Source organism: Oreochromis aureus, linkage group 11 (genome assembly GCF_013358895.1).
Source record: "Oreochromis aureus strain Israel breed Guangdong linkage group 11, ZZ_aureus, whole genome shotgun sequence".
In the NCBI taxonomy this organism is placed as follows: Eukaryota; Metazoa; Chordata; class Actinopteri; order Cichliformes; family Cichlidae; genus Oreochromis; species Oreochromis aureus.
Genome location: NC_052952.1, coordinates 30262665 through 30289166, shown reverse-complemented (window position 1 = coordinate 30289166; position 26502 = coordinate 30262665). Strand labels below are relative to the sequence as shown.

The 26502-nt window shown below is 39.1% G+C and overlaps 1 protein-coding gene across 6 annotated transcripts; it reads left to right on the top strand.

Annotated features, from left to right (window-relative positions):
* Positions 1-908: 908 nt before the first annotated feature.
* Positions 909-26222, top strand: nt5c3a (5'-nucleotidase, cytosolic IIIA). Of its 6 annotated transcripts, none has more exons than XM_031756691.2 (10): positions 916-958; positions 1035-1080; positions 1245-1489; positions 21979-22077; positions 22610-22679; positions 22798-22930; positions 23052-23141; positions 23239-23401; positions 23699-23899; positions 24167-26222. In XM_031756691.2, exons 3-10 carry the CDS (start codon positions 1352-1354, stop codon positions 24266-24268), a joined length of 996 nt encoding a protein of 331 aa, XP_031612551.1. In that variant the 5' UTR covers positions 916-958; positions 1035-1080; positions 1245-1351; the 3' UTR covers positions 24269-26222. The 6 variants fall into 6 exon arrangements, with proteins under 6 accessions (XP_039476107.1, XP_031612551.1, XP_031612552.1 ...); XM_031756692.2 differs by having other exon boundaries at positions 923-958; positions 1223-1489; XM_039620174.1 differs by having other exon boundaries at positions 925-958; positions 1273-1489.
* Positions 26223-26502: the final 280 nt, after the last annotated feature.

Sequence of the window (26502 nt, the reverse complement as noted above, 5' to 3'; positions counted from 1 at the left end):
AAAGTTCAGCAGTGCCCGCACCAATACTGAAGCTATTGTCAATGGTGTGATAGTGCTACATTCAGTGGAAGTCACTCTTGAAGCTCTTATTGAAATCCAGTACTGTGGCATTTCTCAGACTTAAGTAACCATGGAACAGGGAAAATATTCCCAATCATACTTTGACTGGAAGAATGGTGGCGTGCAAACAAAATTGAAGTTAGAAACGCCAAATGAGACAGCAGAAACCATTGCACAATACCTCACTGGTACCTCACTATAATTTTTATTATACAGATGAGGCATTATTTCTGTAACATTATTTAATTCCAGAGGTTTTTAAGTTATTTTTTTTTTTTTTGCACTTGTTGACTTGTAAAAGCCTATATGACATTTTCTATTTCACCATCCATTAACCGGACAAAGAAGGCATCTTTTAAATATGTTAAAATTTTCTTTAAACAAACAGTATTATTAAAATTCTTCAAGACTGGGCCAAATGTCCTCTTTTTTGGGAAATCAAAATATGGTCACCCTAGATTAAGTCATTACTTAAATAGCCAGTATATTGTCCACAAATTGTAAGACAAATACGCAGAAAATTCAAAAACCTTTGTAGACTAATAATATTTGAAATATCATGTATATATGCTGTAAATACTAAACCCGGTAAAATCAGTCAGACTTGCTAAAGTTAAATCATAACGTCTAAAGAAATTGCATCATGTACATCATTATTATTATTATTATTATTATTATTGTTGTTATGATTGAAGGCCATAAGTACACACTATGATGTTAATGTAGACAAAGTACTGTTATTCCACTTATTATTGGATTTTTGGAGTACATGCGGTATGAAAACTTTGTCTTTAGCTTACATTTTGGTGATTAAGTTTAATTTTATTTTGGTACTTCCTGTTGTAACGGAAATGTTTTATTTTGAAAACTAGGAACGCAAGAAGCCAAGAAAACCGCGGTACAAATATTACATACGTTCTTGTAAATATACGTGAGCAGAGATAAAAAGAGCTGACTTTTTTTTTCTTTTTTAGCGGAGTTTAAGTTTTCGGAAAGTACATCTACACCAGAAGCCAAAAGGTGAGTTTATTTTGAATGTAAGTTTAGAAAGATTTCGATCTAGCAAGTTTGCTAGCTTATCTGCTGCTGCTTAGCAACCGGCAAATTAAGGTCTGGTTTGAATTAGTTTCTTAGAAAAATCACACACATTTTGCCCCCATAGTGACTGGTCACATTCTGTATAGACGATCTTTGATTGCGTGATTGCACCAGAAGGCAGGCGTCTGTTGACAGGAGGAAGGACGGGACTGATCGGTCGGCGGGCAGGTCGGTGAGAAAGCGGCGGACCGTCATGGACAGGACGGCGGTGGTAAAGGTCGGAGCCGCGGCCAGCGCCAGTGTGTGTGCTTTGTTCGGCGGCGTGGTTCTTGCCCAGTACATCGTCGCCAAAAAGAAGCGAGCTGGAAAGAAAACCAGGATCATAGAAATGGTGAGTAAAAGTAGACCATTTAATTTCATCAAGAGCGGTAAGAAACAGGAAAAGAAGGCGCAAGGGCTTCAAAGTAAAGGTGCATAACAGCTATTCCGTCTTTATCTAAAGACAGAATAGCTTTTTTATTTTGTATTTTTACAAAAGCATTTTTGTGTGAAGTGTTTAAGATTTAACAGTTGCTAAGAATTATGCGTGGGTCGGACGAGTTATTTAATGTGTTTATGTAGTAAAAAACTTGTTATGACATTGTATTTTGTTCACTGAAACACTGACAGGAGGTTGGAGCATGCGTTCAGAAATTTTCGACCGGAAATGGGAAGCTATGCTCTTGTTATCTTGACATTAATGGGCCTACACGATGCTCTACGCGTGCGCGACAGTTCCTTAAAACAGCAGCTGTTTAGAGGTCACCAGGCAGCTTTTCTCCCACAGAAAGAGCAGGAGCCACTTATATGCAGTAACAGCTGACCCTCTGTGTCAGTGATGCTCTGCAGTTCTTTCAACATTAGAAAAACGCTGAGTGCTACTGTCTACTGCAGGTTATGCAATCATCAGGAGCGCAGGTAGGACTCTAGGTCCAGCTCTCTAACCATTCTAGCAGGAATCAGAATGGTCTGGTAAAGCATAAACAGTTGACACAAACATGAAGGAAAGAAATGTGTGGGGAAGTCATATGACTGTGTTGTTAAAAAGGTGGGAAACAGCAGCACATAACTTTGTTGTTATGTATGAGCCATTATATAAAACAAACACACTGATAGTTATGATTTTTCTTTTAGTTTGTTCACACTGAATTATGTACATCTTTTATTTTAGGAAAAAAAAACATGCCGTCCAAAGTCGGTGTCAACCACCAAGGAGCTTTTTAGATTCCCTTCCAAAAATAAACAGCAGTGTAATAAAACATTTTTAAACCACCTCCTGAAAGACTTCCTAAAAAATAATACTGAGGCAGGGAAAATCCTGGGTATGCAGTATGCTGTCCAGCATTAGGAAAAACTTTACCACACACAACATATTTCTCTTTCATTTTTTTAAAAGAAATCTTTACCTATAACTTTGTTTTTATAATGTATTCTACAGACACATAGTTTGACATTTGGTAGTTGGTGCAGCAAAGAATGTGAGATTGAATGTACATATTTTGTCATTGTAAAAATCCATATTAAACAAGCTTTCATGCTAGATTATATCCAGAAGTACTGTAATATATATGAAACACCAACCGAGCCATTATTTTGTGTTAGTCAAAGCTGTTTGTGTACAGTTTCTATCCAAAACATTCACACATTTATAACCTAATTTACTAGAAATCCCCTTGAATTCAGTTGGCACATTCACATTCTGAAGTGGTTGCAGCAGCAGTCAAATGCTTTGGCTCCAGATAAAGATTTACATTTTTGCTGATAGTAATTTTCATAGCAGGTATCCTCCTGTCATTAAGTCATAGGCCATTGTTGCAAGACAAAGCACATAAAGAAGAACTGTCTGCTTTGTATAAAGCTCTGATAATGTACTGAAGAAAAACGTGTCAATGGACAGTTTAATGATCATTAATATGTAAATTGTCATGACCGTTGATCATCTGGTTCCATAATGACATCTCTCACTTTCTCAACAAAATCCAAAGTGTTCTGGATGTTGTGTTTAGAGCTGCCTAAACACCACATCGAATTAAAGATCGAAGCCAGAAACTTTGAGGTGTTATAAGAGACTGAGTTGCTCATACAGACAATTGGTTGTAAAGGTACACCTTGTTTATGTATCTTCAGTAAACCATACAGACTTGGTGTAGTTTCCCCTGGGAATAGCCTGTGGTATGAGGTCCGGTCAGTAGCATTCTCTTATTCTAACTGCTTCAGACAATCTATCATCTTCATGTAACCACTACCTGCGTTTCATTTCAGGGGCTCATCAAGTATTTTTGTCACTAAGCTGTGACAAAATTTTCTCATGATTGTCTTTCTGGTTTTCTGCAAAACTGTGCACCTACCCTTGTCTGCCGGAAGGATGATAATGCTGTTGCCGTTACTAAGTGATGTGAGTGCCTTCCTCTCCTCCAGAGCTGAGACAGGCCAAAACCTTCGTCTGCAGTTACTCTGCTTCCACATCTGCATTGTTGTTGTTTCAAATTGCTGATTCTGTGGCTGTGATCAGTTCCACTAGTGGGATTTGTCTCTGCGTCGTATCAAAGTTCATCCCTTTTGCAAGGATATTTTTCTCTGCTTGAGTGAGTTGTCTGTCAGACTTTTTTGGTCTCACAATAACATGTGCAGACAAAAACTATAAGCAGACAGACTGGCATGACCATAAATGATAGAAAACTGCAGTTTTTTAACTAATGTATCAAGTGCACATAAATTAATTCAGTAGCACGATTATTTATTTTTTCCACATGGCTTCTTTGGTGGGTGTTCCACTCTCTGAGGAGAAACCCTGCTAATGTTGGTATTAAAAGTAAGGTCTTTTTTAGCCACATGCAAATATTTAATTGTCCAACATTAAGAAAACCTTTGGCACACACAGCAGATATGTCTTTGACTTTTTCTCAAGAAATCTTTAATCATAACTGCAAAAGAGAGATATGAGATTGAATGTATATCTATTTTGTTGTATTTGCTGTGCTAGTCAAAGCTGTTTGTATGCAGTTTCTAGCTAAACATATATGCACAGCCAATTTACTTGAAAAACAATTAGCTGAATTCTGCAGGAACATCTCCCATTTTATTCGTTTGTGGAAACTTGAAAAGTGGCTGAAAGAGCAGTCAAATGCTGTGGCTTCAGATAAAGATTTACAGTTTTGTCAGTTGTAATTTTCATAGCAAATATGCTCTTGTCATCATGTCATAATTGCTCTTTTATTTGCTTTGTCTCGCAATAACGGCCTCACTGGCTTGTTTAAAACTCTGATAGTGTACTGAAGGAAAAACATTTCCATTTGAGAAATGGTGTCCAAAAACTTTAGTCTGTCTTTGTTGATATGCTCCTCAGTTCACAGGTTTGAAGTTTATTCTTTTTATTGTTCAAGTTTGTTCCTTGACTGCTGTACGCCTGTGTGGAAATGTCAGTTTGGGAAATTAAAGCTGTTAAATGCATCATAGTAATCTGATGTGATGGACTGACCAAAAATGAGAGATATCAGTGTTCATCCCGGACAGGATAGTACTAGATGAGACGTGAAACTGAGTAGTTGTTAATGCATCTGGGAGTTAACTAATGGCCTCAGAGCTATCAAGTCAGAGGTTCACAAAATCTATTAACTGACTTTCTTTATATTTAAACAGCATACAGGGTTGAAAATGAAAGTGAGCTCATCCAAAGAGAAAAAAAGTTGGAAGAAATAAAAGAAAAAAACCCTATTAAAACAACCAAGTCAAGAGTTATGAGAATGACAGCAAACAGTAGTTTGTTTAAAAAAAAAAAAACATACAGGAGGGCAGGAAGTGGAATAACTAAAAAAGCAGGTGTATTGATTTTAGGAACAATAGAGTGTGTTTAAATAGTATTGGTGGTGCCAGTAACATGGGGTTTGCAATAGCAGAAGTTGCAGGACACATTAAAGTGATAGTATTTGCTGTAGTAGTGTAACTGGCGTCTCTGTAGTAGTTGAGTCTTCTGTAGTAAAAGATTTGAAAAGTTAGTGAAGGAGAAGTATTTATATCAGTGGCAGAGGAAGTCATAGAAATGACGCTTCTGCTTGAAGATCTGTCAGTATGAGTGCAGTTGTTTGTCAAAGGTGCATGTGATTAAGGAACCGTACCCTGATTAGTTATTTCTCAGGTTGTTCACAGGTCATGAAATCATAGCTCATGACCATCAGGGTGGGGATGGATGCATGCATTTATTCCTTGATGAACTTTGAACTGGGCATTCGAGGATTTGGTGACAGAATCCCAAACCGAATAGTGACCTGTGTTCACACTCATGTACAGAGTCTGAACAGATTTCAGTTTACCCTGGCAAGGGATTTAAAGTTATGCTACAAGTTACTAAAAAGGCACCTTGGTGGCATTTAAATGTCATCGGCTCAGCTACCATCATTTACAAGTTGCTTTTTATTTTAGTAGTGATTGCATTTAAGCATAAAAAATATAAGTTGTGCTTATTTTGATTTAAATCTTTAAAAGATGAGATTTGCCCTTTACAGCTATTTTTATTTTCAAACATTGTCTCAAAGCCACTGGAATAGTGACATCAAGAGTTAAATTAAACTGTTAAATTCCTAAACCGACATGTAAAAAAAGTTGTGCTGAGATTAAGCTGACCAGCATACAACATAACAATGTAGTATTAGTTGAGAAGTCAAAGTATAAATTTAAAGCTAAAATAGTAACAATAACATGTGCAGACAAAAACTGAAGGCAGACAGACTGGCATGAGCATAAATGATAGAAAACTGCACTTCTCACATGACTCTAAAGTGTCTTACTAATGAGTCAAGTGCACATAAGTTAAGTAAATAGCATGGTTATTTATTTTTTCCACATGGCTTCTTTGGTGGGTGTTCCACTCTCTGAGGAGAAGCCCTGCTAATGTTGGTATTAAAAGTCCAGTAAGGTCGAGGTAGCCACATGCAAATATATAATTGTCCAACATTGAGAAAACGTTTGGCGCACACAGCAGATATGCCTTTGACTTTTTCTCAAGAAATCTTTAATCATAACTGCAAAAGACAGATTTGGAAGGCAGTGCAGCAAAGAATATGAGATATAATGTATATATTTTGTTAGTCAAAGCTGTTTGTATGCAGTGTCTAGCTAAACATATATGCACAGCCAGTTTACTGGGAAAAAAATTAGTTGAATTCGACAGGAACATCTCTCATTTTATTCGTTTGTGGAAACAGAAGCAGGCAAATGCTGTGGCTTCAGATAAAGATTTACAGTTTTGCCAGTTGTAATTTTCATAGCAAATATCCTCTTGTCATCATGTCATAATTGCTCTTTTATTTGCTTTGTCTTGCGACAGCGGCCTGTCTAATTTGTTTAAAACTCTGATAGTGTACTGAAGGAAAACGTTTCCGTTTGAGAAATGGTGTCCAAAAACTTTAGTTTCTCTTTGCTGATATGCTCCTCAGTTCACAGGTTTGAATTTATTCTTTTCATTGTTCCAGTTTGATCCTTGACTGCTGTACGCCTGTGTGGAAATGTTAGTTTGTGAAGTTAAAGCTGTTAAATGCATCATAGTAATCTGATGTGATAGAATGACCATAAATGAGAGATATCAGTGTTCATCCCTGACAGGATAGTACTAGATGAGACATGAAACTGAGTAGTTGTTAATGCATCTGGGAATTAAGTTTTCGTAGTGTTGTCCTCAGTGGTATCAAGTGAGTATCTCGTTAATATTTACTGATTTTAGCATAAATATGTGTTGTATTAACAGACAGCAGAAGTTTAAATCTGATTTTAAGTTACGCTATAGACAGCTTAGATTTTGAGAAAAAATAAAGTCCTTTTATCCATAGGCTTTCATTGTTTACATTGAAGCGGATAGTGATGTCAGAACCCTGCTCTGAGAGAATTACATATTATGTTGAACCTTTTCAATTTGCAACTAGGGAGGAAAACATCCCATATAAATAAAATGAAAACAATTACGGAGGCAAGAGTGCGACAGAATTGTTGGTATCTGCAGCAACTTTCCTATACGCTAACTGAGAAGCAGAGTGTTATCTGTAAAGAGCTCCTCTCTCTGTCATCAGCTGTTAGAAGTACTCTATTTTCATGTGAGCATTTATTTGCTTTTCCAGTTGACTAATTGCATTACTAAGGCTACGTTCACACTGCAGGTCTTAATGCTCAATTCCGATTTTTTGATCAAATCCGATTTTTTTGTCTGCTTGTTCACACTACACATAAAATGCGACATCAAACGCTCTCCAGTGTGAACGCTCAAAGCGGCCCGCATCCGCAAAAGAACATGTCACAACTCGCTCTGTTTAGACCCAGGGCAAACAATATTGTTTGACTGATTGCCCTTAATATAAAGACTTCGGACTTTATGTTTCCAGATTTTTGCTTTAAGTTATTTTGTTATTTACATAATAATGTAGATGACCTAATAATGATCCTTTTTGCTGTTTTAGAGGAGCGGTGCTTCAAAGGATAGTTGCAGATTTCTGTCAGAATCTGCAGAAAATACAGTAAAAATAAAATGTTCACATTTCTCCAACGTTGTCTTCCCAACAGTTTCACCGGATGGTAGGAAATCGTTCGCGATGTCTTATCGGGCGCTTCTCCGGCGCTGATAATTGGCGTCTGTCTTGTGTCAGTGACGTAAAAGATGGATTTAATGCGACTTGACCGTTCACACAGCAGTCGCTTTCTAAAACATCGGATACGTATCGGATTCAGTACCACATACGAAAGTGACCCAGATCGGATTTGAAAATATCGGATTTGTGCCGTTCACACTGTCATACCAAGATCGGATATGGGTCGCATAGGGGCGAAAAAATCGGATTTGATGCGCTTTCGCCTGCAGTGTGAACGTAGCCTAAATGCACAGAGAGAAAAGTGCAGAGAAACGTGCAGTCTGTTGGAAGTTGCCTTGTTGTCTGTTCTCCTGTTTTTATCTACATGATGATACTGATTACACTTACTGTGTTGTCTTAGTGGCCTTGATAGTTGATTATATGAACAAAACATTTAAATGAATGACGGTAATTTCTAGGTTTCTAACATCATATTCAGCAGGCATTTGTAGCTATGTGTGTATGTGTTTCCAAGTGCTGCAGTTTGCTGCACTTTATGGAACTGTGATTCTAGAGCCTTTCCTGTTGCAAATGTAATAAAAAAGAGGAGTTTGAGGCAAGTGGTGTTTATTTAGTTGCAATTTGCACTGTCACCGCTGGATGCCACCAAAACTTACACACTGCTCTTTTAGGTGAAGGAGCTTGCTGGACTGTGTTTAACTGTTGTGACCACTAGAGGGTAGAACAGTGTAAATTTTCCCTTCTCCATCTCTGCCAAACCTTACTGTATATATGTAATGTGGTTCTGCAGAGAAAAAATTGACCAAAACAACTTAGGGTTTGGAAATATATAGGCTTTAATGATGAATACACTGTTGTAAAGAAAATGTAGCTCTCCAGTGACTAGCTGAATTGGGTATACTTTTAACAAGACAACCTATACAAAAAGCTGAACATGCTACAGCTGGTTGTTAGCAGAGCGTTGAAGGGTTTATAAATATATAGGGTGTTATACAGGTGTTACTATTATGTGTTTTGATATTTGCAGACTCTCTGTTGGTATTAAAGTGTGACAGTTTGGATAGCACTGCTGGATGCATACATAGACTTAATTATTATCTTGAAAAAGAAAACAACAGGGAGAGAGAGAAGTTGAGAAGTTGTGTAGTGACTTAAAATGAATGGTTTATAATGTGCTATGTTGAATGAATGAAAACATGTATTACACTTTCAGTTATTAGATTTGCATAAGAAAAAATTGTTCAGACAAAAAAGGCAGTTTTGGTTTGTCAGTTTTAAGACTGCTCTTGGCATTCAGTCTCTCAGCAGGTTGGCAAGCACTTATTCTAGTGAACAAACTTTGTTATCGTTAGGAACAGATTGCTGTCACGCTGCCAGCCATAGTGGCTCCCAGTGTGGGTGTGGTAATGGGAGACTAAAGGGTTTCCTTAAAGCTGGCACCATGTCACACATTAATCATACCCAGGCTGGTATTGCTATCAAAAACATGTTTCGAGTTTGTCATAAAAGTAGTGAAGATTGGATTAATGTGGGATTTCAGCTTGGATACATCTATTCATGTTCAAGATGATGATTGTTTGGATGCTTTTACTGTGATGGTAAAGGATTTTACAGTGGTTAGAGTTTGGTTTGGACTCACTAATCATGGCTAATGAGAACACTATTTTCCCTGCTGTTGTGCTAAAGAAGAGCTGAAATCAGTCTTTAAAATCCTCATTAGACCTGAATGTAAATTTTTGTGCTTGTTAGTATATTTAATGAAGACATGCAAAATTTGAGCTTCATACCATGGAAATTTTCTTATTTCTAATTAGGGATCACTCAATTTTTAGGCTGCATTCACAGGTGATGAAATCATAGTGCATGAACATTAGGGGGTTACATTCAGTCAGGCTATGCATTTAATCCTTGATGAACTTTGACCTCATCATGCCAGGACTGGATCACAGCATCCTGAACCTAACAGTAACCTCTGTTCAGACTCAACATGTGGGATTTCAGTGGACTCCTAACAGAGGATTGAAAGTCTGTGGTTTTTAAAAAGTGAGGTGCTCATCCACCATTTGCCTATTTGAGAACTCAAGATTTAAATTGAAATTGTTTTTGTTAGCCTGATCATTTCCATGAAGTTGACTGCTTTTTGGGGTGCTATGGTCTTACAATAACATACATTATTTATATATTTCGTGCAACATCTTGGTTGGGTGTGCTGTCTCTCCAAGGCTATGGAGGGACAAGATGTGTTAATTTTGATATTAAAAATGCCGCTGGGTCTTTATGGCCACATGCAAATATGCAATATTTTCTAAACAAACACAGATTAAATCAGTGAAATTAAACAAACCTGAAACTGAAGTACTGAAACCTCTTTGCAGTACATGGCTCAGGATAGCATTCTAACATCATATGATCTGTACGGATAAGACAATAATCCCAGTGTATGCCTAAAAATATCAGACCCTGCCATTGTTTTATCCCCTGGAGCTGTGAATCTGATTAGAAGCGGCTTGGTGGTGCAAGGATGGATGTTAGTTGAAGGTTTGCATTTTGGAAAGTGTGAAATTGCACATTTCACACTAAAAGTAATGGCACAGATTTCAGCTGGCTTTTGTTGCTTGGTTTGTGCAACCTAAATACACGAAGGCAGAGTTAAATCAAAATGTGCTTGAACAGAAACAGTATTATCCTGCCACACAACTACACCAAACAGTCACTGGGCCTTTTCTTGTAAAACCGTGAGGCAGCTGTGTCTCTGTGAGGCTCATGCTTGTGCTGCAGGGACCTATTATAAGGGTGAGATGTAACCGGAGAGAGTTGACCTAATTTTTGGGTGTTGTGGTATGCGAGGGAGTCGAGGTGATCAGAAAAGAAGACGAGGTCATCTCACAACCCAGTCTCTGCCATCTTATAGCAACAACACCAGCAGCACAGACAGCAGGGAACCAAGCCTTGTTCAGCGAAATTCAAGCCTGTGGCGTCGTGTCAGTGTCGCACAAAGGTCCAAATGTTGTTATGCAACATTCCCTTTTATGTTCTCTGAAATGCTGATAATAGAGTTCTTAGAGGCTGCCCCCACTTCATGAAAGCTGTAAACAGACTTAAGGTCCCTCCAGACTGTGAGCTTTGAGCAATAATTCAAGGAAACTTAGATATGCCATTGAGTTTCATGTATGCAGACTATATGGTGATAATACCTTCACCAATCCAATGCTGTTTTTTCCCATGGTTTGTGATCCTTGGTGCACGCAAGATTCAGAATTCAGAATAACAGTTGCCCTTAAAAACTACCTTTAAAGCTCAACTCTAAAGGCTCAACTCTTAACTTTCATATGTAATTTTATATAGTCATCTAATTACTTAGCATTAGTTTCTTTGCTTCTTAGCTTCTTAACTTGGAGTTGTTGACAAACATGTGACAAACATGTGACAGCTGACCAGGTTTCTGAATGTTATCCATTGCAAACTGCAGGTTTCTCAACTAAATATCAGGGCCAATGATGGACTTTTACTGATAGCTCCATTGATCAGACATTTTATTGATTAAGTAAATTGCATATCAGTTGCATGATTGCATACTGATATGAGAAAAGTTATCTAGGAGTTGACTTTAATGCAAGAACTTGCTCAGCCAGAATACCAGTTTGTGTGCATATATTTCAAAAAGAATGTTGGACGTGTTCAGACTCATCCAGAAATGTAAAGACAGTGTAGTTTGCATGTTTCTACATGTTTAGATCTGCGTGATCTATATGTATGACAATTTCCAGAAAGATGAGCATAAGATACGTAAAATATATATATTTATATGTGTTAACTTGCATTTAGTTGAGCTGTCATGTGTGACTGACCACTGTATGACCAAGCAGCTTGATGCTTACACCGAACGTTGACCCCTGTGACCTTTAATGCATCATCAAGCATTTTGCTGCATTTGTGTGTTTCCACGAGGAGGGGGGTGTGCTGTGTGTTTAAAAATGTGTGTGCTCAGCAGCAGTCATCAACCCATTCTCATTGATTTTAAAGGTTTCCTTTTTTAAAAAAGGGGTCAAAGGTCACATCAGTGGAACAAGGGTAAATTACCAATGCCCTTTTCCTCCCACGCCTCAATTTCACAGCTGTTTATATGAGGTTTGTTTGTGTGTGTGTGTGTGTGTGTGTGTGTGTGTTGACAGGGGTCACTGTATTTGAGTGTTCGAGCCCTTCTGTGTAGGGGGAGGGCCTATGTTTTCTAATCTATTTTGAGCAAGAGCCCCTCCCTCCCTTGCTGTTTCTGTAGATATATAAGGCCTCTGCAGACACACAATCTTTTCTTCACTCTCGTTTTAGCTGAGACGCCAAACTGGAGGTAAGTGTGTGTGTGTGTGTGTGTGTGTGTGTGTGTGTGTGTGTGTGTGTGTGTGTGTGTGTGTGTGTGTGTGTGTGTGTGTGTGTGTGTGTGTGTGTGTGTGTGTGTGTGTGTGTGTGTGTGGGAGGAAGGAAGGGAGGGAGGGAGGAAGGGGTGTTTGTTTCAAATGGTTGTACTCCAGGCTGCATGCAGTTTTATTACACATTTATTGCAAAAATTCATTAAGTGCAACAAATTCTTGCTGTCAATGTTCATGAAAAAAATTTCTAAGCATTTAGCGGTTTTGATGTTTAAAACGTTGGCTACAATTCTGAAATTGGGACATTTCCCAAACTTGTTGATTTGTAATGTTGTAATCAGCCGTTGCTAAGAAGATCATGACCGTTAAGTAGTCTTAGACACATAACATGTAAGCTGTGAAGCAGCGTTTCATAATCAACAGGTTTAGATGTCGATGCCATCAAGGAAACATACCCATAAACTGCCATTTCATAGTTTGAGTGCTTTTTAGTAGGTCACCCCTCTGGCAGCCCATTAAATCTCTTTTAAACAAATGTAATCTTATCCTTTTAACAGTGACCCAGAATATAGTCTTCACTCAACAGATGTGAGATAAGTTGTTTCCATGCTTAGATTCCTGAATGAGGCCTTTTTTAGGGTAGATAATACATGAGACAAGCTCAATTTTTAGCTTCTTAATGTTTTTGTGTTCTTAATGTTGTGTTTATAGATTCAGAATAATTTATGAAGTGGTAACGAGTCAAATGCTACTGTAAGTGTAAATTATGTTAGGTGGGTGTGTTTGTGAAATGGTGAAACTGTTGTCTGTGTGCATTTAGTTTGTTCTTCTTCCTTCTCTGGCTGTTTGTTTGGTTGAGACCCAAACACATAACTGTGCTGCACAAGAGACATCACAAAAACACAAATGAGCAAAAACAAAAATGGATGATCACCTATCATTGGCTTAACATAACTATTCTTTACTTGTGAAATAACAGGTGTGGTGTTATTCAAGGTGAATTGTTGCACAACAAGGTCATTTAACATCTCTACACAAATACACTCATTCCCTCAAACACATGAGGTCATCTTTCCAACAATCTTTAAAACTGTCCTCCACTAGAGACTAATTGCAGGACTATGTCTGTTATTAGTTGGTCTATGAAACACTAAATTATATATATTTTCAGTGAAAGCTGCATTCACAGTGGAGGCCCAGCCTGTGTTTAAACTAAGTCTCTGAAAATCCTAAAATTACTGAAGTGATGCATTTTCCTGTTGCTTCTGATGTTAGTGGTTGTTTTTGTTTGTTTTAAATCTCCTCCATTATTTGTTCAACCTTTCCTGTCCTGTGTAATTCCTTAAACTGTAAGCATTAAAATTACTCCATGATTGGACTGTATAAAGATACAGATGGGTTTGGAATGTGAGGAATCGAACATTTATATGCAAATACTTATTAGTGACCATGCACTAGTAGGATCATAACGACTATTTCGTTATACATGTTTATACTCAAGAAAAAACTGCCTCGTACCTCAACGTCTGGAGTGTGATGAGACATGCAATATGTCATTTATTCAGTAAGTTAGATATGGTTCAACCCACTGAATATCTTAGAGCATGCCCAAGAGCATCTTGCCACTTAGCAGCCATCTTGGTAATACCTTTGAGCAGTTAATTTGGGCTAACAAGACCAAGCCCTCCTTCTAAATGAATGATGAGATGAGTACACGGGAGAAAATGCATGTAGAGAATCATTAATCGATCATTTGATTTATATATATAAATTAAAAAAACAAAAAAAACTTTACTTGGTGACTTTTCCCCAGAATAAGGTATAAATTATAAATCAGCATGTTGATTACGTTGGTCTGACACTAGCCCCTCCCAACACAACACTTGAACTAATGCCATGCCAGTTCATGTTATGGATACAGATTACCAAGAAAAATGACAAGCATCATGACATGACCTATATTTTATCTCAACTGCACTCGTCTAAGGTTTCATTGCTGGCTCCTGCTCAGTTGCAGTGTTACTGTGTTGACAAAGCTCCCCACAGAAATCCGGAAACAGACGTATAAACATCTGCCAGACTACTCATAACCACTTTTATGGTACTTCCTGCTACAGTAGATGTCACAGGGGCCGCAAATTGACATGACCCACACACAAACTCAGACTCGCAAGGAAAAGACACCACCAACCACACTGTTGCTAACTTGTAAAAAGTGATCAAAACATCTTTATATTTATAACTGAATGCTCAACTTCTTTGCAAAGTATTTCTTTTCCCCTTGATTCAGCCAAATTCTAAGGTTGTCTGGTATATTGTAGTTCTAATGTACATGAACTGATCTGAGCTGTCCTGCTGTGTGTGACATTTAGAAATGTCAGCAAATTAAAAGGCAGGAATTAGAGCTGGGCGATAAAACGATAACGATATGTATTGCGAAATAACTTCTTCTCGATAGAAAAATGAAACTATTGCGATAGACCTCATCCCTCTCTCTTCCTCTCTTGAAAAAAACAACAACAAAAAAACCCAACCAATCCAAATTAAGTAGCGCAGAGCCGAACCACGTCACGTGACTTGTTACGTACAGCACAAGTGCCAAGCTGCACGTGCGTATTTGTTTGGGAAGCAGCCGACCGGGTAATGGAGAAAATGAGTGTGCCAACAACCGAAGAGATTGTCGAAAAGAAGGGCTAGAAAAGTTCCGTATTGTGGAGGTATTTCGGCTATTTGAAGTCTGATAAAAAAACAGAGTAGCGCGCACTGTAAATTGTGCCGAAAGCATGTTCCCACAAAGTCTGGAAATACAACAAACCTTTTTTATCACCTGAAGCAGTGCCACCCACTAGAGCACGCTCAATCTCTGACTGAAAGCGCTAATTCACCATTGAAAACAACCAGGGGAATTCCTGCGAAGCAGCAACAGTCAATTGAGTCGGCTTTCTCCAGCATCTTACCATATGACCAAAAAGCTAAGAGACAACATAACGAATGCCATAGCTTACTGTCCTGCTAAAGACATGCTACCAATAAACACGGTCGAAAATGAAGGATTCAAACAGCTAATTAAGGTAATGGATCCTCGTTACCAACTCCCTGGACGTAAACATGTCTCTCAGACAGCGCTTCCAAAGCTATATAGAGAGTGCCGTGAGGCTGTTGAGAATGAGCTACAAACTGTGTCGTTCTTCGCTACTACATCCGACATGTGGTCAAGTCGCACGTCAGAACCTTACCTTAGCCTTACTGCCCACTATATCGACCAAGACTGGAATCTGAAAAGCAAATGTCTTCAAACTGCCTACCTTCCCGACGACCATACGGGTGAAGTAATTGCATTAGGACTGTCAGAAGCGCTTGCAAACGGTAGTAACCAGACTGAAAAGCAGCGCACATTTCGGTGCTTCATTTCGGTGCTTCATTTCGGTGCTTTTTTTTTTTCCTGAGCCAATTCTAGCCAATCATTTTACGTTTCCGAGGATAGTAGGCGGGGCCAGGTACGTACGTTCTTTTAGAGCAGAGCTACAGATTAAAAATGCCCAAGGCAAAGCGATCAAAAGTCTGGCTGTACTTCACAGCAAAAGATGCAAACTCAGCAGCCTGCAACAAGTGCTTTAAGATGATACTGTGATACTGTCAAAGGAGGTAACACCTCAAATCTGATGAAACACCTGGCGACGCATAGCGGGTTTTTTTTAAAGCCGAGAAATGCGCCGTGTTTGATAGCTTGATGCGAGACCTCACACCGTGCACATCTACTGCGGGTGTGGTGCCTGTTATCGGACCTGGAGTTAGCAACATCCCCCAAAAACCCGAAGAGTAGAGTCCTGGCCCCTAGCCCTGTCAGCGTAGCAGAAATGACGGATGATGATGGCAGCAGCAGCCATTCTCCTCTGCGTGAGTAGCTTCATGTTGTTCGTGTGTAATTAACGTTGAGTACGCTAACCACATTATTACATTAATGCATGTAAGGTGAACTAGCAAACACCATCGTAGTTACATGCGGCTGTCTTCTTGTTTGATGGCAGATACTCCCTTCACCCTGGCCAAAAAGGCTAAAATGACCAAAGAAAAAGTGGAAAACAGTTAAACATGAGAGGTTTTTGGACAAAGTTTGTGTTTTTTTCCATTGTTTAAGCACTGCTTCCAGCCAAGAGTGATACCATATATGCCCTATAGCTGCAGAAAAGGCTAACATTGTTATCTTTTTACAAAAAAAACAGCTGAACATGAGAGGTTTTTGGACAAAGTTTGTGTTCTCCATTCTTTAAGCACCGGCACCGTTTCAAAAGTACCGGTTTGGCACCAGTATCGGATAAAACCTAAACGATACCCATCCCTACTGGGGACTGAGTGAAGACAAACAAGTCTGCATCACAACCGATAGTGGGACAAATATAGTGAAGGCCACATCCCTGAACAACTGGACCCGGCTGCAGTGCTTCGGACATCGACTTCACTCAGCTATCGGTAAGTTGGGGAGCAGAATAAAATTAAAAATGCCTTTAATTGTGTTTTTGAGCCCATGTAAATATATTAAAAGCTAGAGATCTAAATCACTTCCATTGTTATTGTTAAAAAAATAAACATCAGAAAGGACATTCTTCATGTCAGCCTATTTATTTGAGGTAATAGTTGCTGTTGACTTGCATAATAGGCAAATATTCAGTCACTCCTCAGTGTAAATCAAGTTGACAAAATATGTCAAATAAAATTTAGAATTTTTGGGTTCTATCAGGATCCCAATTGGCTAATAAAGAACCTCAGCTCTTTTTACTATAAAGAATATTAAATCATGATTCCACCAAATGGGGCAATTCAAGACAAAAAGAACAAGTGATGAAAATGGCAAATATAACAATGATGTTGATAACACCAGCCTCTGTCACCTTTTTAAATATAAGAAAAAAAAAATTTGGTCAGTCTGTCAGCAAAATTTAAAAAGTTATGTTTTAGAAAAGTACAATCAAAAAAGTACAATCATAGCAAGTAAGTGGGTTTTCAGGGCTGTGAATTTTATTTGTGACTGAAAAAAAAAAGTCAAAGATCTTAAATTAATTTCTGAGGTTAATATGTGCTATTATTTACCTACCTATTATTTATCCACAGAAAAAGCCGGCAAAGACAAGAGGGTGGAGCGAGCTGTGGCCGTGTGTAAGAGAGTGGTGGCCGCCTCAAGTTTCTCTTGGAAGAAAAAAAGGGAATTGGCTGCTGCTCAGGAGGAGCTTCACCTACCCCAGCACAAGTTAGTGACAGAGTCGCCCACCAGGTGGGGCTCATGCCAAAAAATGGTTGGGAGGGTTCTGGAGCAACATAAAGCTATCTCTCAGGTCCTCAGTGCAGATAAGAAGACCAGGCACTTGGTTCCCTCCTAGCAAGATCTAGATGTTCTGGACTCTGTGCATGTGGCCCTGAACCCACTACTGGAATTCACAGATTCACTTTCTGGAGAGTGTTATGTGAGTGTGTCCTACCTCAAGCCGATGCTTCACCTTTTCAGAACACAGATTCTGAAACCATCTGAGGATGAAACACAACTTACAAAAGACCTTAAGATGACAGTCATGGCATACCTTGATGAAAAGTACAATGACCAGATTACAAATGAACTGCTTGATGTTGCAACCCTGGTAGATCCGCACTTCAAAGTACAATACATTAATGCAGAACATGTTGATGCCATCAAAATGAGAGCAGTGTCTGAGATGTTGGGGCAAATTGAGCACCCGTCCACTTCAGCAGGAACGGAGGAAACAGAAGATGGTGGAGCTGCTGCAGTACTACCAACCCAAAAGAAACAGAAAGTCACTGGGCAGTTTCTTTAAGAAATCCCACCCCACCAGCACAGGGCTCACTGAGAAAGAGACAGTTGAAAAGGAGCTTGAAAAGTACTTGCTGGCACCTGATGCAGACAGTGAAATGGACCCACTTGAGTGGTGGAAAATCAACCACAGAAGCTTCCCAAGAGTTAGCTGCCTGGCAAAGCGCTACCTGTGCATCCCCGCAACCAGCAGCCCCTCTGAGAGGGTATTTAGTACAGGGGGTAATATTGTGACTTGCCACAGGGCCGCTTTAAAGCCTGAAGCAGTGGATAGACTTGTCTTCCTGTCCCACAACCTGTAGGCTTTTGTCAGACGAGAGAGAGAGAGGGAGATGCACCTAGGATTTAAAGAATGCTCTGTTAGCATCTTTATTTTAAAACTGTTTGAAAAGCTAAGTTAATTTCCTTTTAGTTCTCAGTTTATTTGATATTGGCAAAAGTTAGTTAATTTTGTCTGTTCTTCTGTAAAACAAAATAAGATTTATCTTTAGAATTAATATTTTGTTTCTAAGTGGAACTGACAATTTGTCTGTTTTGTTTGTTCTGTTTTGGAACTTAGACGCTTTAACGGCTACCTTTTGTGTAGTTTGCAATATTTGCAAACTTTGCCTTTATTTATCTGAAACTAAAGTCTCATGTTAAGTACATCTGCCCTGTTGTTGTGATGTTATTATGGTAAATAAATATTTAAATCAAAACAAGCTGCTGATTATTTCACATTTTACTTGTGAGCAACGGCACATTTAAATCTTACAAATATAGTTATTTGGCTTATATCGTGATATATATCGTTATCGCCTCAAATGAAAAAAACCTATTGTGATATAAGATTTTTTCATATTGCCCAGCTCTAGCAGGAATTATTATTAAACCGAATAAATAATAAAAAGCTCATCATCACCAGTACTTTGGAATGAAAACTCACAAAGAAAAGTTATGAGGTGGTGAGGCGCTTTGAGGACAGTCTTGTCTGACTAGGCAGAGCTCATGGCGATGTGATTACAGTTTTTGCCCATTGCTTGAACACATTTTGCAAAACTTCGCTCATTGTGCCAAAACTCTAAACACAAGTAAATATGACACAACACTGGGAAATATACCATTCACATCTGTGCCAAATTGAAACTCGACTCTCAAAACCTAAACTCTGCTACCAAAACCTAACATTCCTTTGTCAAAATCTAACTCTGTTGACGAAATGACACATACTTGCGTCATATGATAACACTTTCAGATCAGGGGGAACACACTAGTCTACTTTATATAAAACACTGCAGTCTTTGACTTTCACTGTTTATTCAGAAGGCATATTTTCAGGAGACACATTTTCAAACAACCAAAAAAGCAAATAGGCCTACTCAATATGTACATTGCAGTACCATGAATTCAGATAAAGCAAAAAAAAACCAAAACAAAAAAAACAATACAGTAATAGAAAAAACACTATACTGTAAACACAAAAAATCATGACAATTGTGCATACGTGGGCTCATGGATCCCGCCGTCTGTTGGGGTCTGGCCACAGGACCTCATCGACATCGCAAGTAATGTCTTCTCCCGCTAGGCACCGGGGAAAATATCCCCTTGCATGTCGAAACCATCCATGGATTGCTGTCACCTGAATGTCGCCGCAGGCCTGTTCCATTGCCTGCAGAAGAGGCATGCGGGCATGTGGTTGGCGGTCATATACACGCCATCTCCAAGCCGAAAAAAATTCCTCTATAGGGTTTAAAAATGGTGAGTAAGGGGGCAAGTATACCACTTCAAGTTGATTGTGGTTGGAGAACCAGGCCTGGACCAGAGCAGCCCGATGGAAACTGACATTATCCCATATCACCACAAACCTGGGCTGATCTGGTCTGTTCTGTACAACTATATTATGGAGAGCACCTAGAAATGTGAGTATAAGTTGGCTATTGTATGGACCTAGTTTTGCATGATGATGCAGAAGCCCTCGAAGGCTTACGGCGGCACACAATGTGATATTTCCCCCGCGCTGCCCTGGGACGTGCACAATTGCCCTTTGGCCAATTACATTACGACCCCGTCGTCTTGTTTTGCACAGGTCGAATCCATCTTCATCAATGAAAATGAATTCATGAGGCTGTGCAGCTCCATCCATGGCCAAGATTCTCGGTTAAAAAAAAAAAAAGAGAGAACATATTACTGTACTACAGTGCTACACATACAGAACCCTCACCCCATCACACAGGTACCTGTGTAGCTCTCAGAGCTACACATTCATATACATATTCAGCAGCTGAATATGTACTGATATGGTACATATTCAGCTGCTACTGGATTCCACCAATACTGTATTGTAAATGTAAAGGACAGTTACACTTACCCGTACATATTCAGCTCGAAGTCCTTTGACCCTGTCACTGTTCCTCTCAAATGGGACTCTGTAGAGCTGCTTCATGGTGATGCTGCGTTTTCCCAAGATGCGTCTGATGGTGGTGATGCTCACATGGTTTATGTTGTTGAACACTTGCCTGTCTGCAAGTATTTTCTTTCGTAGCTGGTGGAGACGGATGGCATTGTCTGCCCTCACTAGGTCCACAACGGCAAGTTCCTGCTGTTGTGTGAACAGGCGTTGGCGTCCTCCCCCAGAAGGTCTTCGAGTCATTCTAGAGAAATACAACCACATATTGTCATCGGTTTGCTTATTTTTCTTACAGTACTTTACTGTATATACCGTATCATCCACTGTACAACACTGTACTTCAATATAAGTAATCATGGTATGTTTCACAAAAACTACCACTTTGGCTGCAAAAGGAGCATTAGCACCCTGCAATATCCTGTACACTTGATATGGTAATGTGATATACTGTAGAACAGTGCTATAAAAACCATCTGAGTAGAGTAGAAGGTAGAGAGGTGAAGACATACCTGTTTTCTAGTCGGAATGTTCTTATTACAGATGCCGCTGTGAAGCGGCTTAGATGTGGGTGGACTCTCTGCCCAGCTTCCCTCATAGTCAGGCCATGGTTGATGACATGGTCCACCAAAGTTGCTCTTATATCATCAGAAATATGGGTCTGTGCATGGCCTCTTCGACCACCTCCTCTTCCTCCTCCTCCTCCTCTTCCTCTTGCTCTCCCTCCATCCATGCTTGCAAAGTTCTTGAAATGGCTAAACTGAGGGCTTTTTGTAGTTGGCTAATTGGTGTTCAGTTTTGCAAGTAAGTACCTTCAGGTGTGTATTTGAGTGGTTGCAATTACCCGATGTGTTTTGTATTTTGGATACATGTGTTTTCCAAATGGCACCCTGAAATTTCATTTTTGAACGAAGTGTCTTATGTATGACATAGAGTGTAGTATACAGGACCACGTGTGTTGCATAAAGGAGTAAGTGTGTTGCATAATTGCAACTAGAGTGCAAAGCAGCGCTTTTGTTTAAGGTATGGGTACATGTGTTTGTGGTATGGTAACAAAAGCTTTAAGTTGTGTTACTTTAGTCTCAGCATGGGTTTATAGTGTTCAAGCAACGGGCAAAAACTGTAAGTTACAAGAAAGGTTGAAGTTCACCCCCTCTCAGCAGAGAGTCACTGTGGCTGTTTGTGTGTCTTTCAGTTCGTTATACAACACTGACAGATTCCACACATCAGCTGTTTCATGACCCTCAAACTCTGCATGTGGATCAGGGAACACTGTGTTCAGATATGCTCAAGGTGTTGATGCATAAAAATGCCAGTGACTGTAGTTCAGTTTGAGTATCGTGTGCATGTAGGAGGTGTATTCAAGACAGCACGTCTCCATTTCCTTTGGCACTCTCTTTGACACATACGCTTCAAATGTAATTAATTTCAGTTAAAATCAGCCCAAAGTTCTCAACACACAAACTTCTCTGCAGTGTCCTCATTCTTGTCTCTATACCAAAAAGAGGAGGCAGCTCTAACCAGATTCGTTTACTCTTATGGATATTAGAACCAGAGTCTTTCAAAAATCTCTAAAGCTGAAGAATCTGTTGAGAATTGAAACAGTTATGTTGGTAAATTAACGTTTCCCAAATCTACACTAAAGGAATTTTTTAAAGTCAGACCACACTAACGTGTCTCTCCTTTTCTTTGTCCCTCCAGATGCCTCAATTTGAGAAAACCACGGTCCACATGAAGGACCATGGGAAGGTGGAGGACAAAATCTGCGGTCTCATCAAAGGAGGAGCTTCCAAACTGCAGGTAAAACATCAGTTTGTGATTATACTAAACCTGCCTGTCTGTCTTTTGGTAAAACACCACCACCTGGTGGTGAAGAAGCTTGTAAGGCTGCAGCAAATGGAAAAAAAATTTTCCGCTTATCACCAGTTAGATTGTGTTTTACTGGCCCAGCATGTTTCACCGGGATTTAGCTGTGAATACAGGTAAAACAGTCCATGTTGAGACAAATATCTAACCATTGGTTATTGACAGGTTAAAATTTAGTAAAACTTTTTTATTATCTTTTGAAATGTATCATTTGTAAACATAACTTTCACAGAGAACAGGAAGTCTTGACTCAGGTATCCCAGGAGAAAAGGCATTTGCCCAAACCGACTTTGTCACCAGTTTAGCTATTGGGTTCCCCGATTGGTTTACACCACCTAAACTAAAAAAGATTTCAGTTGGCAGTTATCACCTCCAGGGCATTCCTTTTGAGGGCCTTTGTTTCTTTTCGTGTCTGATTCAGGGTCTTTTATGGCTCTGGTAAACAAAGTCTTCTTGTCTGTTTCAGATCATCACAGACTTTGACATGACATTAAGCAAATTCTCCGTTAACGGCAAGCGTTGTCCAACGTGTCACAGTAAGTAAAACACAAAAAAGACATTTCTTTTTATTATGCAGCACTTTACAGTGTAAGAAATGTAAACATAAATTGCAGTTCCCCTGTGTGAATCATACCTTCTATTTACTCTGCACAGATATAATTGATAACTGCAAACTGGTAACAGAAGAGTGCAGGGGTAAGCTGCTAGCGCTGAAGAATAAATATTATCCCATTGAGATTGATCCTCAACTCACCATGGAGGAGAAATACCCGTTTATGGTGGAGTGGTGAGTCTCGCACACACCAGCACACTTGTACAAATTCACTTGATTACTTTACTGCTGTATGTTGCTTAAGTTGTGAGGTCTATCTTACTAAAAGTAAAAGATTGTTTTTGCATGTTTACAGGTATTTCAATTCTCACCGACTACTTGTGGAGCAGCGGTTAGAGAGGGACAAGCTGCCAGAGGTGGTCAGAGAGTCTGATGTTGCCCTCAGGTAACTGTAGGGGAAGATGTGGAGGAAACAAAATTACACGTGTGAATCCTGTTTGAGCACAGTGTAAAGGATAAACTGTGCCTGTGTTTGGTTTCAGAGACGGCTTTGAGCAGTTCTTTGACCGCCTGCATCAGCACAATGTGCCTGTGTTCATTTTCTCTGCTGGCCTAGGAGATGTCCTAGAGGAAATCATGCGCCAGGCAGGAGTGTATCACCCCAATGTCAAGGTCGTCTCCAACTTCATGGAATTTGATGAAAATGTGAGTGTTTAATGAAAGACAAAGTCTTCATTTTTGAGTCTTAATTCTGGTGTTTACAGTTAATCTGTAGAGAAATGGAAGCACATTGGCTGAACAAGCTCTGCAGGACGTTTCTTCCTGTTAAAAGGGAGTTTTTCTTTCCACTTTCAGGGGAGGGGCTTGTCTGAATTTTGTTTTTCCTGTATTATTGTAGAATCTTCACTTTACAATATAAAGCACCTTGAGGTGACCATTGTTGAGATTTGGCGCTATATAAATAAAACTGAATGGAAGTTTCATTGTCTCCTTGTTTCGCAGGGCATCTTGAAGGGATTTAAAGGTGAGCTGATCCATGTGTACAACAAACACGACGGTGCCCTGCGGAACACAGAGTACTTCAAACAACTCAAAGAGTACTCCAACATCATCTTGCTGGGCGACTCACTGGGGGACCTAAGCATGGCTGATGGTGTGACCAATGCGGAGAATATCTTAAAGATTGGCTTCCTCAATGACAAGGTACAACCATGACATGCATAGACAGATCCTTAAGCATAGTAAAAATGTCCCTGAACATTGAGTTAGCTGTGTTATCAATGTTACACCTACTCGAGGTCAGTAAGGAAATAATAGAATAGCAGTGCCTCATTGTCTGGGGTTATGGGAATGCCACGTTGAAGGCTTTCTGTCATCTGTCATCTTTCCCTGAAGGCAGGTGCTGTGGCTCCTTGAAGATTGATTACATGAGCTGTCTCCTGACCTTTTCTTTGTGGCCTCTCTTTGCAGGTGGAAGAGCGACTTGACAAATATCTGGACTCTTATGACATAGTTCTGGTGAAAGACGAGACATTGGAAGTCCCAAATGCCATCCTCCAGAAGATTCTTTAAGTCCATCTCTGAGCTGACCGCAAACCCACACCACACCCAGTCCACCTCTCTGTTCCCCCTTCAATCTGGAGCCAGTTAGGCTTGACACCCTTTTTAACCAGCTCCACTCTGTCTCAGCACATCACCCTGTGACAGCCTTTTAAAAAGACATTTTACATCTTGTAAATGTAGTCCACTCAACATCAACAGACTGTCTCTGGTGTGTTTTGTCTGTTGCAGTTCTGATGTTCTTTCTCTATATATATTTTTATGAAATAATAACAAAAAGTGAGATGAAAAAAGCACAAACTCTTACTCCATCTGAATATTTGCACAGTATTGTTATCATAGCTTTTTCTAGGAGTATTTTTATTATGGTGATGTTTCAATACCATGTATGAGGTGCCCACAGATGGACGACACAGTTTGGGTTCTTTTTTTTTCTTTTTTTTGGAGCTATCCCAGCATGCCTGTCACCTCAGTTGCTCTACTTTTGCGACTTGGCAGTTAGATGTCATTCTGGCCACTCTTGCAACGTAAGCTGTTGTTGTTGTTAGACATGCCACATATCTGTACAGGTAAAGCTTAGAGGTTGGGAAAGTAATTAAGAACATTTATTAATGGACCTTTTTATCAGTAATACCATTTTTCAATCTCTTGCTTGGTTACAGAAGCATCAGCAGCCAGTATTGGGTTTTGGGTTTTTTGGGTTTTTTTAGATAAAGAAGAGAGATTTTGGGTGTCAACATGAAACTCAAGTGATGATGAGAAACAAGATGAAAAGCACTTTAAATTCTATGTACGGGGAAATCAAGTCTCCTGTAGATGTGCAGAGGTGTGGCACCGTTTTGATTTATGGATGTTGGAACAGGTTCTTGGACAGAAAGGCCATGTTTACATGCGTTTAATTTTTATCCAAATGTGCTCATTCATACTTATTTCTACATGTTGTAATGCTACAACTGAAACATTTATGGCAAATGCCATTTTGATTAAGGAGATGGTTTACACGGCTCTCTTATTCAAGTATTCTCTGTGCCAGAGATAAAGGTTACAGAAGTATTAACTAATGCTGAAGTATACCTGTAGTTGTCATTACCGGGAATTACCGGGAACTAAAAAGCCATAATAATTACCGAAAATATGGCACCTTAAGCTTCTCTATTGAAATAAATATTACATTATTTATGAAGATATTTAGTTTATTTCACAGTTTCAGTAAAGAAAGAAGTCACCTGCTGTCTATGGCTCACAAAAACCCAGCATAAGACCTGTTAAATGTAATGTGTTTTATCACCTTTTCGTTCTCAATGAGCACTACCTCTAAAATATTCATCTTTATTTTTGGGAGGTTCAGAACTAAAACGTCTCAACATGTTGTGTGGAATGTTGAATTTGTTTGTGGTTTAAATGTGCTGCTATCACCTGCATGTTGCCTTTTGTTATTGTTCAGTTTATGTTAAAGACACGGGACACTTAAAAAGATATATCAATAAAATGGAGAATATTGGCATACTGTAAATGTGGGCATTATATCAAAATGTATATTATTTTACTGCATTTGGAGATATTTTCAGAAGTTTAGGCTGGTGTGTTTTATTTTTATAAGCTGAAAGGCTTTATTTTATGGTGTGAAAAGAAAACATAATAAAGGTATTGTTATCAGGCTGTGCGTGGACAGCAGACTGGATTAACTTAACTGAAAGCTTTGGGTTCATTGGGATTTTAATGTGGATCCTGTAATGTAGGACAAGTGTTTCTCTTAAATATTCCCTATGGTTTACTAGACCATTGACTGAAATGCTTTAAATGATGGGACATTTGCATAATTGTGAAGAAGTGTTGTGATCCATCAGTTAGTCCAAACAGATACATTTGGATGTGGCTATTGCGTATAAATGTTGTATTCACCTGTTTGTAATCAGAGTTATCAAAAATGCCAAATTTACTAATAAATATAATATATCAAATCCAATATTAAAACTGGCCTATTATAAAACAGAACATTATTGAATGATCAGAATTACTTGAATAATTATAATTCAGTAAAGAACAATTATAATTCAGTACTTTATACTGGGAAGAAAGCACAGTATGTCACTGAATTTCTAATTTAAGCCTACTAAGAGAGTTTCCAGAAAGAAATGGTAACTGCATATCTACAAATGTATTTAGTGGTCTTTGAAGTGATGTGCGCAAAGAGAATGTTTAAGAATATGGACTGTTCATTTTGACAGTTGCACATCTGCAGGACG